General features: G+C 31.8%; 2 protein-coding genes across 2 annotated transcripts; both read left to right on the top strand.

Moving 5' to 3' along the window:
* Positions 1 to 2,926: 2,926 nt before the first annotated feature.
* Positions 2,927 to 4,625, top strand: LOC134267047 (perlucin-like protein; the record flags this gene model as incomplete). Its single annotated transcript, XM_062749271.1, has 3 exons — positions 2,927 to 3,006; positions 3,534 to 3,627; positions 4,411 to 4,625. Coding segments are annotated over 3 exons (389 nt in total), but the record flags the coding sequence as incomplete, so codon positions are not given.
* A 6,624-nt stretch (positions 4,626 to 11,249) lies between these two features.
* Positions 11,250 to 11,832, top strand: LOC134267046 (fibrinogen-like protein A). The gene is made up of 2 exons (XM_062749270.1): positions 11,250 to 11,325; positions 11,573 to 11,832. Exons 1-2 carry the CDS (start codon positions 11,250 to 11,252, stop codon positions 11,830 to 11,832), a joined length of 336 nt encoding a protein of 111 aa, XP_062605254.1.
* The last annotated feature ends 5,910 nt before the right edge of the window (positions 11,833 to 17,742 follow it).

Below are 17,742 nucleotides of genomic sequence, written 5' to 3'. Positions count from 1 at the left end.
CCTTAACTATAGTTCAAGATCTTGTAAGGTACCATAGTTTATCAAATTTGGCTATTTTTTGTAGCCAACACTACATTTACCAATGGTGAAATCTTGTCTTACGTACAGGACCCATCTTAGGGATTTTTAAGGGTTTCAGTAATAATCAATGGTATTGATGTTCTCTTTGGATCGGACTTTCTTGGTCTTCTAATACCAGAATTAAGTCAACAGTCATTTATGGTGCCTTTAACTTCAAAATCTTTCACAAATCTGTAAATTGGTATATCATTGAGCACTTTCATTACCATATATATCTCATGGTACTAATTAGTAAAGTAGCAATTTTAGACCGATAGTAAAGTTTTACAATTTCTACTAGCTCTTTGCATGTAGGTTCAATATTAAAAATATGATGACGTCATTAAGACATAATAATTGCCTGACTCTTTAACAGAATTTCTCAAAAGTTTGTCAGATAAAATGTATGCTAATACATTATATGTTGACAAATTATCTTTGTTAAAGCTTTTGGTTTGATGAAGTTATAGATGATTAAAAGTGTAACATATGTTTTGTAAGTGCAAAATGTGATATATTCTCAGTTTTCTGTCCACTTCTCCTCAAACTTATATGTCAATAAAAACACACATATGAGGAAAAAATGTATTTTTTGCCAATTTCTTTGTAACATGTTCTTTTAGATAATGAAAAATCATTTATTTAGACATCAAAAGCCTTATAAATTGAATAAGTTGTATCTTTTTCAGGATCATTTTAAAAATGGTTTAATGTTTCAAGCACTATACTACAGCATTTTTATTAGTATGATTTTTGTTCACATGAACGAAAAAGGAAAGATAACTCCTCCTCACAGACAATTAATATGGAAGCCAAAATTATATATTACATTTCAATAATTGAATCCCGGTAGCGACAAAACTACCATATTTAAGTAATTATTTGTACTGCACCTGCTCTGAATTCTCCTTGATTCAGTAAAGAAATTATTGTTTTAAGTAAATCAATTAAATACAAGTATTTGTGAAACACTGATGCCCCCGTATGGCAACATAGCAAAGGTTAAACTTTTCTTATATGCAAATTTAATACACTGGTATTTCTTGATATCTCCAAGGTCAAGGTTATTGGTATCTAATGAAAGGTCCTGCCACAAAAATACAGATGTGAAATATGGAAGCACTAGCTCCAACCCTTCAGAAGTTATGGTGAAGGTTACCAATTTTGAATGTAGGTCAAACTCCAAGGTCAAGGACAAAGGGTCAGATTTGGTGGTACCCAAAGAAAGGTCTTGTCACAGGGATGAAATATGTAAAGTATGAATGCACTAAACCTAATCATTTTAAAGTTATAGTCAAGGTTTGCATTTTAAAAGTGGGTCAAACTCCAAGGTCAAAGGGTCAAAGTTCTTAGTATCCAATGAATGGTCTTTTCACAAGAATTACATATATGTAAGTATGAAAGCCCTATCCCTTACCGTTCAAAAGTTATGGCCAAGGTTAAAGTTTTTTCACAAGAATGGAAATCTCCAGGGTCAAGGTCAAAAGGTTTTGGTTGTTGGTATCCAATGAAAGGTCTTTCAACAAACAATATATATGCAGTGAAGTAAAAATGTCCTGGTATTTACTGTTCAAATGGCTAAAGAAAAAGTTTGGAATTTTTGTGTAAAAGTGGGTCAAACTTAAGGTCAAGGTCAAAAGGTCAAATTTGTTGATACTCAAAGAAAGGTCTTATCACAAAGAATACACATGTGAAATATGAAAGTCATAGCTCCGCTAAATCAAAGGTTATGGGCAAGGTTAAAGTTTTTGCGGACAAACAGACAAACAGAGAGACAGACAGACAGAGAGACAGAAAGACGGACACGACAAAAACTATATACCCCCGAAACTTCGTTGACGGGGGCATATAATTATTAGTTATATAGTAAATAGTGGTAAAATGTGAGTAAAGACCAAGTAATGCTATTACTTATATATACAAATTTAAGTAAATATAAATTACTAAGTAAAATTTTTTAGTGTGTAAATAAAACAATTCTTTAAAATACAGAAATCAAGTAAAACATTTGAATTTAGTAATTGACATATATTTCAGTAATTGATTTAGAATTTTAAGTAAATGCTTAGTAATTATCTATTACTCATCTTTGTTATTTCAAGTAAAAAATGACTACTAAGTAAAACATTTTTAAGAGTGTTGTTAACTATAGTTTACAGTCCATTAACTATAGTTTACAACCGATAAACTTAGTTTATCGACTGTGAAACTATGTTTTGCTTATTTTTGTGAATTTGGTGTGCCATAGTTTTTATATACAGAGTAAAAAATTACGAGAAATCAACGTATCGTGTCAATATATAATTCTCAAACCTGCCTCAAACTTATTTTATCCCTTAGACTTTTTAAACTTTATTTTTTTTTACGATTCCTTTAAGTTTCAGAAGCACAGTCTAAAAACTGAATTTTATCGCATGATTCTACGGAAATATTGCCGATTCCTTGCAAATATCACGCGTGTGTTTCATTTTATCATTTTTCTTTACTCTGCAATATATATGATTTATATATTAAGACTCCAAACATAAAATGGAGACACATTTATTAAGTAAAAATATCTTGATTTTTTCTTTAAATGAAACCGAAAAAGGTAATTATATATTTTTTAAAATTCAAATTTAATTGAAAAATCCCTGAAAATTGTATTTTATTATCAAAATAATTTTATTCACTTGTGAATTTTTTTCTTTAAATGAAACCTAAAAAGGTAATTATATATTTTTTTAAATTCAAATTTAATTGAAAAATCCCTGAAAATTGTATTTTATTATCAAAATAATTTTATTCACTTGTGGATTTGAAACCTGAAAGGGAAGTATAGAGAAGTATTGTCATTTGTAAACCCTTTTTTTTTATGATTTCACAGATTGCCCCGAAGGATGGGAAGAATATGCAATGAATTGTTACAGATTCTTTACAGATAAGAAAGACTGGAACTCGGCAAAGGTAAACATGTTTTAAACAAACTGCATAAAACTGAAAGTACAGTACTATAGTTTTTTAAGAGTAAAATAAAGAAATATACTAGTACATGTATATCATAGGAGTAATCAATTTCTACAATGTTTTCCCGGAGTTTTAAAATTCTTTTACACTCAAAGGATCAAAGGATCTGATTTTAATCAGATTGCTTGAAGCCCTTCTTCATTTCTTCTAATATATGATTGCTCTAATATTTGTACAATCGTCATGTACCTTCACAGATTCCTCATGTTTTGAATTGCCAGAGGAGTCTATTTTAATTATTGGTTTAAATATTTTAAGCACGATTTAAAACAATAATCACTTTGAAAAAAAAGGAACGGAAAGAAAGGCATTGAAAAAGTATTTATTTATTATCATTGTCATTATTATTTATTCATTTATTAATTTGAATTTCTTTTTTTTTTTTTACAAAATTTGAAAATTAATGGGTGCATTTTGTATACATGTATCTATTTAAAATAATAAAAAAATTATTACTTACCATTCAGAGCTTTTGTGATTCCATGGATGCTCATCTCGTGGCAATAGAAAGCGAAGAAGAAAACAATTGGATTTTTGATCGAATCAACTACAAGGATGAAGGTGATTATTTTGTAATATGTAATTATTTGCTGAAACAAACGACTAAGACCAAAAATTCCCGATTGTTGTAAAATTTTGCAAAATCAATAATTCTCTTTGAAATTGGATGAGTAAAAATCTCTTACCACTTTCCTTTTAAAAAGTTTAAATGATTTTAGATATAATGTAAGAATTAAATTTGGTCTCAAGTCGTAAGTCCTTTTGTAAAACGGGCCCCTGTTGACTTTATTTATCAGAAGGCAATCCCTTTAATTATTAAATGACAATGCAAAAAAAAAAATCATAACACTGATAACTTCTTCAGTTATTTCTTTATTAAAGTGATCGAAAACTTGAATAAATGTTTTGTTGATGTGTATACGTACATATGGTATTGATGGAATGACCATGAAACAGTAAATATCTCAAAAATATATAAATTACAATGTACTGCATTAAATATTTCTTCTTTTATTTTGAAATGAAATACCCGGTATTGTGAGATAACGAACAGTATATTCAAGCTCAAAAGTCCAAAAAACAATACAACATAGGAGTAGAACAAATACTTACCTCCAAAAGTTCAGAGATGGAATCAGGTGCCATGGAGGAGTGAGCATCCCCTGCCGACCGGTCACCACCGCCGTGTGTTCCTTGTCATGTTCGGGAAATAACGGAAAAATCCGTTGTCAATGTAAAATAATGGACTAAAAAATTTTAATAATGAATATTAAGTCTATAGTTAAGACATATGCATGTATTCATTCTGAAAACATTGGAATGCGTAACTGTTTAACTCCTCAGGTGACGATTGGTGGACTGATGGGTCAGATGAAGGGTCAGAGGACAAGTGGTATTGGCACCATTCTAACAGTAGAATGATTTACGCAGACTGGAATTTAAGTCCTCGTGAACCGAACGGAAAGCAGAGTGAAAACTGTTTATTGCTGCAATTGAGGCTCAACAGCTGGGTCGATGCTCCTTGTTCGTACGAGTTAAAGTTTATCTGTGAAAAATGAACAATTATGAAATGTAATTTTACAAAAGTAACAAGAAAATGAAATGTTGATTGTTAAAAGACCATTTTTATTTGATACGATGACGAATTGACGATTTAGTAGTTTTATTTTTAACTTTTGTGTCAATTCTTTATAAAGTGACACTCGGTCATTGGATTGAACTTAGTATGTTGTACAGAACTTGTTTCCCATCCTTTTGATTTTATCAATATAAAATATATTCAATCAAGTATTAAGCTACCGTATAACTGAAATTTTATCGAGACGCAAATTTAGCGATTTGACTTTAAAAATTGGTATTTTAATTTTAGCGAACTTGAAATGCTCACTTTAGGAGGTATATCAACTTCCAAGCAATTTTAGCGATCTTAGCACCCCTGCTAATAATACTAAAATTAAATTCATTAAAAATTCTACCTATGCGGTATTTGAAAATGTTGCAGTCTTGATGGAATCTGGCAAATTATTATTTTGTTAATAACTTGAATAATTATAGAAGAAGGAGCATCCTCTCGAAAAGTGCATGCCTATAAATCAAGGTAGCATTCAACGTCAATCTCGATGAAAATATAATTACGTCACTTTCATTTTGCAAAGGACGGTGTTGAAATAAACACACTCACTCACGATTGCGTTACTATATCACTGTTTATCCCCCTCCAATTTCCTTGCCAGGGTTTAATAAAATGCACTTTTTAAATCTTCACTGATGCGATAGAGAATAAAGAACCCGCAAAGGTGGACAGATTCAAGTTTCTTTTTCTTATACTGTAATGGCAATCGCGAATTCCTGCATAATCAAAGAAAGATTCAACCATAAGCAATTTAAACATTTATCAATTAAAACCACAACAACGTTCCATTACATTTTTAATTATTTAAATTGTCGTGGTCAATCCTGAAACCAATGTAAACATGGTGACATTTCTGTATGAGTAAGGAGTATCGATTGGGACGTGAACATCATGCAATTGATCATTTAACATACGAGTCAGAAATCTACAATTTTATTTATGTCTTCTAATGCTTATAGGCAAGATCACCGCAGCTTGTTTTTGCTAATTTTGTAAAAGTCAAATAAAACACTTTCATGTTGATGAATAATGTCATTTATTAAAATGACGATATAAATGTGAACAATTTAACAAACAAGAAGGGGGATCAGATTCACAAGCTTTGCTTATCAGTTACGTAAAATATGATAATGTCTGATCCCCCAAAAATGACTAGAAAAAGTATCTGTAAGACATTAATGTGGTTAGTGCAAAAGCAATATAACTGAATTAATAAAACATTGTCTTAAATCGACTTTTCTCAATATGATTTATTGTCTCCATCGTAATTACGTCACACACGGTATTGGGTGTCTTAATTGCGTAATTTGTAACACTTGAAGAAGAGCGCTTATAGTTTTTAGTCATTTTTCGTATTTTGTCTGCACGTATTTTTCCGAAATTTTGCACATCGCTTCTATGACGTAATATGATGATGTTATTTAAAATTCATTTCAATAAAATCAGAAAATGGCAGTTTATGGGCGTCCGTAGAAGCGGTCAAATTTTGTAACATGTTGTGATTTAAAGACAAAACCAGACAAAATGGAATATTTGGTAAGGCATTTTGACTATCTTTCATTTGAAAAAAAAATAAAATGTAAGTGAAATTTGGAATGTGCAAATATTCAAGAGAACAAATGATTCTTCTAAAAGACATCTGTCCTTATTTTATGATATTGGTCAAATGATTTTGATGTCTAGTCAGTTTTGTTACTTTGGTACAAATTACGTTATTTTGATAGTTTACGAAAATATACCCCGGAGAAAAGGCATTATAATTTTCTTAATAGATAACTTTTAATAGCTACAATCTCATTTTCAAAATGTGCAAGTTAAGAAAAATACATGATTAAGAATTCAAGATAAATAGAATTCATGCGAAAAATGAGACCATGCAAAATTACCATGTCTAGTCTGTTTTGTTACACATTCATTTTTAACGTTTTTTAAACAAAGTATAATATAACGTCAAAATAATTTTTTGTGCATTTGCCTTTTCAAAGAAACTAATTCAACCCTTTCGTCAGCAGAACGAATGAAAATTAATGAAGATAAGAAAAAACAGAAAAGAAGAGAACAGAAACTTAGCAGTTATAAAATACATCAATACAGAAAAAGTCCAAAATCTACCAAAACCTACAGTAAGACTGCAAGTGCTATTAAACAGAGAGCATACAATGAGAGAAAAAAGCAAGAAAGGGTACAAGAAAAAGAAATAAAACGAAAGAGAAGAGAATATATGAAAATGTACAGACAACGGACAAGACGTCTAGATGCTCCTAATAACGAAGAGCAATTTTTTTCCCTAACAGGATGGAAAAGGCTAGGTATAAATTAAAAACTAAATCTCTAAATTTAATCAATTGATATTGTTACACAGAAGTGAATTAGGGTTCATTTAATAAAAAATTAAACGATTTAAAAAAAAAGTATTTTGCAAAGATTTTGAATAAAGATACATGTATATACTTGTGCAAACAGAATTATCAATACCCAGGGGGAGGGGAGGGGCTTCGGTCCCCGCTAGCCCCCTTCCCGCAAGTATCCGCGACCTCAGATATGTACATGTATAAATATCATACTTTAATGACATATATTTATTTTGAAAATTTTTAATATGAGCCCTACTAAAAGAGATCATAATTAAATTATTAGACATTAATTGTGGTTTTCTGTTTGAAAATATGTATACCTTATCTATAAAAAGACTTCACGAAGCTCTTCCTAAAAAATTCAAGCAAACGCGCGGCTGTACTTTCCGCTGATATAGATAAAAACTAGAGGTACTATGAGCAATGAGCTCACTAAATGATACCCCCCGCCTCCCATAATGTCTATACGGTAATGTGTAAAGAGGAATAACTCGTTCTATCAAATGTTATCCAGAAGCTTCCAATGTGACGTCATAGGTAAATATATAATGGCAATGTTCATGTTTTGCAATGGGAAACCTAAAATACGTGTCGAATAAAAAAGTAAAATAGGAGGTGCACAATGGCAATATGTAATAAAGATTCTGTGAAAGTTTCATTAAATTTCACTCAGTAGTATAAGAGGAGTTGCGGATAAGAGATAAAGCGTAACAGACGGACGGACGGACGGACGTACGGACGGACGGAAATCCCGATCACTATATACCCTCCCGCTTTTCAAGCGGGGGTATAAAAAGAGCGACAAAGTCACCTACTGTTGAAAAATTCCACTCTTCATTCAGTGACTGTCTAGAGAAATCTGCCTTAGAAAATGTTATAGAAATCATCTCTACCGTAAAACAGAAAAACGAAATAAAGATGCAATCGCAAATTTAAAAATACTGACATCTGCTGTAAATGGACAGAATTTGTCAAATAAAAAAGGAGCTGTTAAAAATCTGGCAGACAGGCTAGGCGTCAAAACCAAAACAATACTTAAAGGTCAAAGGACAAAAACACAAGTGTTACACTCTGAACATTCGTCGTTTCTATATACCGCTCGAAAAACAAAGCCTGATTCCTTAACCTATGAAACCAAAAAATTGTCTTTAACTTCAGGCTACAGGAAAGTAATAGCAGGCTGACGAATAATAAAAACGACATTAAGAGAGTTCGACATGGTCCGAGACTATATTCGTCACACCCGTGCCGTATAATAGAGAAGACTCAGACTGAAGTTTTTTAAGACTTCCAACAAATATATCCCGAAATTAAGATAGGACAAAAGGCATTTGAAAAATGCAAATCCTACTTCCTACGCACGGCGCGCTTCAAAGATAAATTAACTTGCTGTTGTCGTCAACATGTTGAAATGCGCTCTTTATTCAAAAACTGTATGCAGTTTCGCAAAAAAGTGTTGGCAGGACAAGCTACATCATTGTCCGAGTTAGTAGATGATACTTTATGTCCCAAAACAGCATAAAATGTCGTGTTTAAATCGCGAATGCGAAGGATGTTGCGTTGAAAAATTATTTTTTCTACCAGAGGAGTTAGATCATAGTGATACTCATGTATCGTGGGAAAGGTATGAGTACAAAGATGTGAAAGTAAAAGGAAAGATTATAAAAAAAAAACTAGTTCTCGTAAGAAAAGTTAACATCACCGGACGAGATGTTTCAATACTTCAAACAAATAATGGAAACATTTCCTGCGCATCAGTACCGTGCATATTGGCAGTCAAAGCAAATGAAATCCTTGATAAATAACATTTTGGTCACTGTGTCGCTATTCACGACTTTTCAGAAAATTATAGATGCACAGAAAAGTGCGACATTCAGTCGCCCTATTTTCAAAAACAAGAAGTTTCTATACATGTAACGATTGTTCAACGACATTTTGTTCTGGAATATGACGGGAAAGACAGTTCAGAAAAACGATCCAAATATTGTCACTGAACATTTCATTGTTATAAGTCCAGACCAAAAGCATGACCTTACTTTACAAATAATGTACAAAAGTTACTTTCGGACTATTTGCGATCTATATCATGTGATGTGCCCTTGATGCATGAATTCACTGACGGGTGCAGTGCCCAATATAAAAGTCGTCATTGCATGGTAGACATATCCTATTCATGCTCTGACTTTGGATATTCAAAAGCTATCAGAAATTTTTTGAAACCTCTCATGCACGAGGGCCTCAAGACGCTGCGGGGGGTTACGTGAAAAAACAAGCAGATTTATCCGTTATTCGTGGATCCCAAGTTATTCAAAGTGCGGTGATTTCTTTGAGTTTTTCGAAAGTAATTTATCTCGCACAACCGATACATCTAATGTTCACGTCGGATATTTAGGTACATCAACTCCGTACACAGGGACCGAGATAGGTATATCCAACCAGTTAAAGACAATAGAAAAATTCATCAAATTTGTTCATCAAGAAACGGTAAACTTCAAACTCTAAAATTATCTTGTTATTCTTGCGACAACTGCGTTATTGGTGATTACAATGAGTGTTTGAACAATGATCAACTAAGGCAGTTTTCGACAATAACAATAAGAAAACAAACAGACCATAAAAATGATGAAAGCGAAACTGATGAGACTGATGATTTAGATATTGTCGAATTGATTTCTACAGATACAGGTTTTGCTCTGAAAGTAGATGATATAAATTATCCATATTACATCTTAAAAGCATCGAAATAACCAGTTGTCTTGCGAAAATGTGTAACCGACAAGTGGGGAATGTCGTTTCCGGAAGGAAGCAGAGTAGTACATGGATACTATTTTGGTGTTCAGAATGAAATTCCTTTAGAACAGAAACTAATAAAAAGGATACCAGCTATGGTGCCTGCACAATCAGTCATATACATATGTTTTAACTTGAAATTGATAATGATGGCGTTATAAATATTGAGGAATCGCTGAACGAGCGAATTTTAAGAAGTTTAGAAGAAATAATGTGAAGGAAAATTACTTTGCGTGTGCTTCTGTATTTTATAATGATACTGACAATACATGTATAAAAGTTATAATATACATAGCTGAAAAATTTAAACACAATAAACTGATGTCATGTATAAGTATTTTGTATATTTTAGAGTCATAAGATACTCGAATCTTCAACGTCAATATTTATTGTTTTAAAATAACGTTATTTTGACGTTACAAAAACGACCCCAATACCGTGCACGACGTCAATCATGTCAATATACTCTGCTGTATTTTTGCAAAATATAATATAAAACTTATAGTTATAAATAAGAGGACATTTATATATTAAAAAAAACAATTAACGAAATTAACCATAACGTTCAAAATTTTTTTTGATATTTGAATATATACATTGTACCCCTTATAAGGATATAAATAAAATATACATAATTAACGAATAAAGCTATTACTAAAACAACTTTCAAAAACAAAACAAAAACCTACGTCATTTTACATGAGCACTACCGTAAGTTAATTAACTTATTGGAATGCGACATTAAGCTTTGTGGGGAGAAACCCTGCTTAGAGTAGGCAGAATAATAAAATCTAAGAAATGCACGTGTTGTGGATAAATACAGTCCATGATAATATTACTGAAGAAAGAAGGAAAAACATTTCAAAAGTTAAGAAATGTTGCCGAGGGAATATACTTATTATGAAGCCTATAAGATCGGATTCGGGAATATATCAAACGAATATTGGATTGGTAAGTTATTATTATTTGTATCCTCTTTGATACACTTTTTTATTTTCTATAAGGTAGAGTAACGTTTAAAAGATTAAATCAATTCAGAACATGCTTGTAAGCATCGGAGCCAAATTAAAAGTCTAACCGAATATATGGGGGGGGGATGGGGGGTTAACAAAAAATTGTTTTGGGGACTAAGCCTTAATTTTCAATGCTCATATGTCTACATTTGCCAAACAAATACGAATACGAGGGGAGTACCCCCTAACCCCTCTCCCTCCCGTCCTCGAATCCGACGCGGTATGAGCTTTCAAAAATACCAAACGTACACAGTTGACTTAAGTGTTTTGCAGTTTTCATAACATAACTTAAGCATACTTACAGGTAACCAGCACATCCATTCATTGATAACATACCAAACCTCTGAATTATACATAGTGATTACTGACATTTACGGTGGTAACTATTTTGAGATGTACAATCAAGTCTATGTGTCCAATGAGGAGGACGGATTCAGAATTCTTCTTGGTAATTCTATGGGGACTCTTGGTAAGTTTTATCCCATAAGTATTACGTCCAATGTAATTAATCAGCTGTCACTGTAGAAATAAACAATTTTGAATATATGAGGACTTATATAAAAGTAATGTCAAAACTTTGATGTTATAAGGTATCTTGAAATAACTACAGTAAAACGTGTTTAGAACGAACACGGATATTGCGAATTCACGGATATAGCGAAGTCCCAGTGACTTCGTTATAACCGAGTTTTACTGTATTTTGTTTTATATGAAAGGTAACGCCATGATGCCAAGCGAGTCCAAGTTTCATCAGAATGGATCCAGATTTACCACCATAGACAAGGATCAGGACGAATTTCCGGAGAACTGTGCCGTGAGGTTTGGGGGAGGGGGGTGGTGGTATAAAATCTGTTATAAGGCCCAGCTGACGGGACAGTACGGGACCACGGATTGGGCGTGGCCCTGGTATCCCACGTTTACTGACGGCACCGCCATAAAAACTGTCAAAATGATGTTAAGGAGAAAGGCGTTATAATTGTAATACATGTATTAATCTCACGAAGGTTTACAGGGAATTATGATGGAATATAGGATACGCCCATTTTTCATATGTTGCATAAAATCCATCATTACAAACTCTTTTTATTGACAATATTTCAGTTAAAATAAAAGTATGTGAGGAATTAATCTAGTGAAATGTCAAATGTCTACCATTAAAAGAAAAATAAAATACATTACAGTTGCAAGTATCGCTGACTTTAAAATATTTATTTATTAAATCCTTTTTTCTTTGTCTTTGATTTTTATATCGATCAACCCTCGTTATCGCTACTTGCAGTCAGAAAACGAAAAGAAAATATTAAAGTATCCGAAGATTCGAGTAAGCGAAATAAAAAAAACATAAGGAAAAATTCGAGGTATCGGTATTCCATATACCTAAGTTCAATTGTATATTAACAATTGCATAATAACAATTTTTTTAAATTCATTACAATATTCCTCAAAATGTATGATCCTCTGAAAGAAACAAGATGTGTTTGTGAAACTCTATGCGCCCGGCGGCAAGTTCGAAAAAAGCTATTTTAAGCATATAGGTCACAGTCAAGGTCACAAGGGCATTGATCTTGGTATCACTTGAAAGATCTTGATTAGTGGAGTAGGCATACCAAATATGAAGTCTATACAGTAAATCTGAAAATTTTCGCTGTAGAAAATTTTTTAGCAAAGAACTATATGCGGTATATTGCATATATATGCCCCCACAAAAGTCAAACTTTGAAAACTTCCTGAAATGTGCTGAATTCAATAAATTATATGAAAAATATAAATTAACGGAAAATATTATAGTGTCAAAGCAGTGTATTCACAATATTTGTTTTTATGACGTCACAAACTAGTCCGATTTTATATCTTTTTTCGGAAAGAGGACAAAATGGACAAAATTTCAACAATTTTAGCTTTGAAATTTATAGAGCGCAAGTTTGTTCAGGGACAATATTGACATATTTCATTGATATTATCATTCTACACATTATATCAAAATATTGATCCTGAATACACATGCGCTCGGTGACTTTTACTCAAAATATCGATGAAATATGTACATTTTTCTGTAAAATTCATAAAAAAACTGAAATTTACGTCATGTTTGTGACGTCATTACGTACATAAGGCGTCATTACTTATGAAAATATTCAGTGCTTTGAAGTCAGCATATACTCCCCTGTTTAAGAACTTAATTAAAAATATATCCATCAAAGTTTGATTTGGGGGGCAAATATTGGTTATTACCGAATAAAGTTCTTTGCGAGTTCATAGCATTCGCAAAAAATATTCTTCTTAAAAATAATTCAACAATAAAAAAATGTAAACAAAGTAGTGGTCATTCGCAAAATTTTGAAACATAAAAATTAATCAACAGCATTTTGACCCAGATTCGCAAAATAAAATCGACGTAAAAATTTCCAGATTTACGGTATCTTTCACGGTTCAAACGTTATGATGAAGTTTCAAAAAAGCTATTTTTAGCATATAGGTCACAGGCATGATTACAAGGTCATTGACCTTGGTGTCATTTAAAAAGGCTTAATGAGTGTAGTACACACACCAAATATGAAGTCTCTATCTTTATTAGTTCAAAAGTTATGGCGAAGGTTAAAGTTTGAAGATAAAAAATCTTTTATTAGCATATACGTCACAGTCAATGCCACTTAACCTTGGTATTATTGGAAAGAGCTAAATTAGTAGAGTATAGCAAAAATGAAGACTGTATGTTTTAAAGCTACAGCGAAGGTAAAAGTCTGCAGGAAAAAAGCTATTTTAAATATATATTTCACAGTCAAGGTCACAAGGTCATTGACCATGGTGTCATTTAAAAGAGTTTCATCAGTGGTGTACGCATACCAAATATAAAGTCTGTATCTTTTATGGTTCAAAAGTTATGTTAAGGTTAAAGTTTGCAAAAAAACAAACAAACTATTTTTAGCATATATATAGGTCACAGTCAAGGTCAAAATATTTACCTTGAAGTCATTTGAAAGAGCTTAATAAGTGGAGTATGCATATCAAATATGAAGTCTCTTTCATTCGTGGTTCAAAAGTTATGGCGAAGGTTAAAGTCTGCAGACAAACAGACAGACAGACAGGACAAAAACAATATACGCCTCGAATCTTTCGATCCGGGCGCTTAAAAAAATTGAAATCTTCCTCCATCTACGTAATTGATAGGTCCTGATAAAGATATTTATTTTCACTAAAATTTTGTTCTTCTTCTACTGTACAAAATATTATTGGCAACTGAGATTTTTAAAACACACGATATACCTTGATTATTATTCAGTGATTGTAATAAAGCGCATTGATCTTTTGGACAGTTTATCAAAGTTATTATTATACCAATAATATACTTTCCTTGGATGTAAATGTAGAAATAATCAAAGCATTGTAGAACATCAGATTTTGCTTGAAAAGGCCAGAATTCAAAATAAAAAGTAAGAAATTTATATACTGTAAAAATGGTTTTAAATGATTACTTGCATGAGTTCACTACGAGCATTCACATGTGAATATAAGTCATACATGTAACTCCTATTGTGGAAATAAATATCCTTTTAAAGATTCAGATAAAAGGTCAAAGGTCAAGGTTAGAAAAGTCATACAATACCAAAATTGATTTAAGACGATAAGTTTTTTTTTCAATTATTTAAATAACTTCTAATGACTTGAGTAGACTTATATATAGATTAGATGAATCATGAAAAGTCATATCCCGCATGAAATTGTTTCTTGGTGATAAACCCAGTTCTCTTTTTGAATTTTGCTATTAAACCTTAAACCTATAGTCAATGTGTCATATAAATACTGTTGATTTTCTTCAAGTCAAATGTTCAAGGAGTACGAAGAACAAGGTCAGATTTTTATATTTTGCAAATACATTTTTCAGAGAACAAGTTGTCTGTCAGATTTTGCAATATTTCTCTTAAAAGTCTAATGATTTTGAGGTCAAAAGCAGAAGAAAAAAACATTAAAAAGAATATAAACAACTTAAATTGTTTCTTCTTTATGATTTCACTTCTACTTTTCTTAAAGATCAAGATAATTGTTTTCCAAAACGTTAAGAACACAGAGAAAACATTGTAGTCAAATTTTAAATAATTGATGGCTATGAAAAAAATAAATCAAGCGTATAGCTGAAACAGAAAATCGCTTGATCAAAGTTAAAATCAAAGACGCTTCATCGTCATAAACTATCGGAAAACATGTTTTTAATTTTACATGATAAATATTTGATGACTTGACAATATCTTTAAAAGGTTTTTCGAAATTATTCCATTCTATATATTAAGTTAATTAGAAATCAGATTTGTTAACTTCAAAGCAAGTAATTTAATCTAAGAAAGAAATCATTGTTAGAAATTGGGAATATACTTGCGCTAGTAAAGGACTTCAACACAGTGTAGCATTGCAAGCCCGGAATGACAAACTACAGTAACTTACCTCTTTTTTCTTTGTTTACTATTGTTGGAATTTTCAATACATGTATAATATGTGGTTTATCCTTGAAATCAGAACTTACATACAGAAAGCAATTTGATTATACCATAGACGAGGCTCAAACCATAAAAGAGACTTTATTTTCTACTTTAGTAGTAAATGAAATAATGTGTGCAGCTGTATGCAGTCAAACTCTAAACTGCATTGCGTTTCTGTTCAATATTAAATCAAAACAATGTCTCTTGTTGAATGATTTGCAAACGGTCGGATCCTCCGAAATCTCAGAGGAGAGATGTTGGTCTTACTTCGAAATGTTTGTTGGTAAGTAGTCATTATATAACACTATATTTTTAGGTTAATATTTCAAAGAAAGGTATTTCCTGGGTCTTATCATAAACTGAATATCTTATACATGTATTAGCATGATGAACTTCAAGAGAAGTTATTGTAATGCTTAATTGTTTTAAAAACAAACAAAACATACAAGGAGTATGATTTGAGGTTACCTGGAGAATGTAATCTCTTTCCACCTTTACACAGATTAAGTTGATTATAATTAAATATATGGAGAAAACAAACAGTATTCAAGCTCAATTAGTCTATTAACTATCTCATGAGTCTACAGAAATATTGACGATTCCTTGCAAATATCACGTGTATGTTTCATTATATAATTTTTCTTTACTCTGCAATATAAATGATATAATTTGTAAAGATTACAAGCGTTGCAAACATAAACTGGAGACAAATTTAAGTTTAAAAAATCTTGAGACTGAAAAAAGGAAATTATACATTTTTAAAAAATGAAATTCAAATTTAATAATTATTCCATGAAAATTGTATTTCATTATCAATGTCATTTTACTGTCGTATGGATTTGAATCCCGAAATACAATAAAATGTATAGAGATTTTGTAAATCTTTTTTTCTGATGATTTCACAGATTGCCCCGAAGGATGGAAAGAATATGCAATGAATTGCTACGGATTCTTTACAGATAAAAAAGACTGGAACGCGGCAAATGTATATACAATTATTATTAACAAGCTGCATGAAACTGAAAGTACAGTAATATAGTTTTTAAAGAGTGAAATAAATAAAAAAATAAATATTTAAGGAGCGATCAATTTCTACATTTCCCTCGGACTTTTAAAAATTCATTTTGCACCCAATCAGGATATTTACATTTATCCCGCTTCAGACAAATTTGTCGATTACTGATTGGATAAAAGCTTATCACGTGACGCCCTGAAATTTTCCGTATTACGTCTCCGTCGAGGCGTAATATGAAAATCGGGCACGCGATTCCGTTCGAAGCGTTGTTATTGTAAATAAATGGCGGCAAAGAAACGGTTTACGTAGGTAGTATAGTTAAATTTCTTGTTACCGTAACGATATTTTATGTTGATTGTTATTGGATTAAAACTTAATATTTTCATAATATGTACAAATATTTTTTTTATATCGAAAAAGGTCTTCACCAAGATAAATTCGTAACACAGTCAGTTAGGGAGCTATACAGAGTCATACAGGGTGTGAAATGGAAATCTGTATTGGGACTCGGCTTCGCCTCGCCCAATACGGATTTCCATTTCACACCCTGTATGAATCCGTATAAGGTCACTAACTGACTGTGTAACTAATAGTATGTTGGTGGTAAATATTCTTAATAAAAATATCCGGATATTATTTATGTCAGGGCTCACTGATATTAAAAATACTCTAGAAACCCCGCTTTATTATGTTCCCCAAACGAAGTTGGGGAACATATTGTTTTTACTCTGTTTCTTATTATTATTAAGGTCTTCCGTTTCCAACGGAAGACCTTATTGTTTTCGTTCGGTTTCTTTTTCTCTATTGTTATTATTATTATTATTCTTCCAACCGATTTTGTGCACGCGATTTCTCAGAAACGGCTCGGCCGATTTACATGAAATTTTCATATGTAATAGCTTATCAATCGATCTTGATAGGTTTTTAAACGTTTTTATGACGTCACTTCCGGTCGTGAGATATAAGGAATTTTCTGATTTTAAAATGCAATTTTGTCTTGATTTAGTAGCGAAAACTGCTTAAGATATGAACTGAAGATTAATTGGAGATGATAGGTCATGATTTATAGCGTTGCAGAATCGCCTTTTCGTGCGTCGTCACTACTTCCGGTCGATACCGGAAGCGAATTTAAAAAACGCAATTTTTCATTTTTTCTTTTTTAATATTTTTTTAATTGATTTGAATAGAGACCCTTTTGCAGAAGCGAAATATGTAATTTGTTTGAAAATCGAAAAAGCCAATCTCGAGATATTTGCATTTGAAAACACAAAGCGGCGATCCCAATGGCCGAATGGTTAGCGCGTTGGATTGTCACGCGGGCGACCCGGGTTCGATCCCCCATATGACCAAAAAATTTTATCATTTTTTCTCCTCGAGTTTTCGATATTATTTAATTTTA

This window comes from Saccostrea cucullata, unplaced genomic scaffold, assembly GCF_032062105.1.
Source record: "Saccostrea cucullata isolate Sc308-1 unplaced genomic scaffold, CSIRO_AGI_Scuc_v1 ctg10090, whole genome shotgun sequence".
In the NCBI taxonomy this organism is placed as follows: domain Eukaryota; kingdom Metazoa; phylum Mollusca; class Bivalvia; order Ostreida; family Ostreidae; genus Saccostrea; species Saccostrea cuccullata.
This window is presented reverse-complemented; position numbering and strand designations above follow the sequence as displayed.

What these genes read in the sequence shown, in the direction of transcription:
- LOC134267046 (XM_062749270.1), top strand. Translation starts at nt 11,250, where the DNA reads ATGTACAATCAAGTCTATGTGTCCAATGAGGAGGACGGATTCAGAATT. An exon ending in TAATTCTATGGGGACTCTTG is followed by an intron (nt 11,326 to 11,572) that starts GTAAGTTTTATC and finishes TTTATATGAAAG; the next exon opens with GTAACGCCATGATGCCAAGC.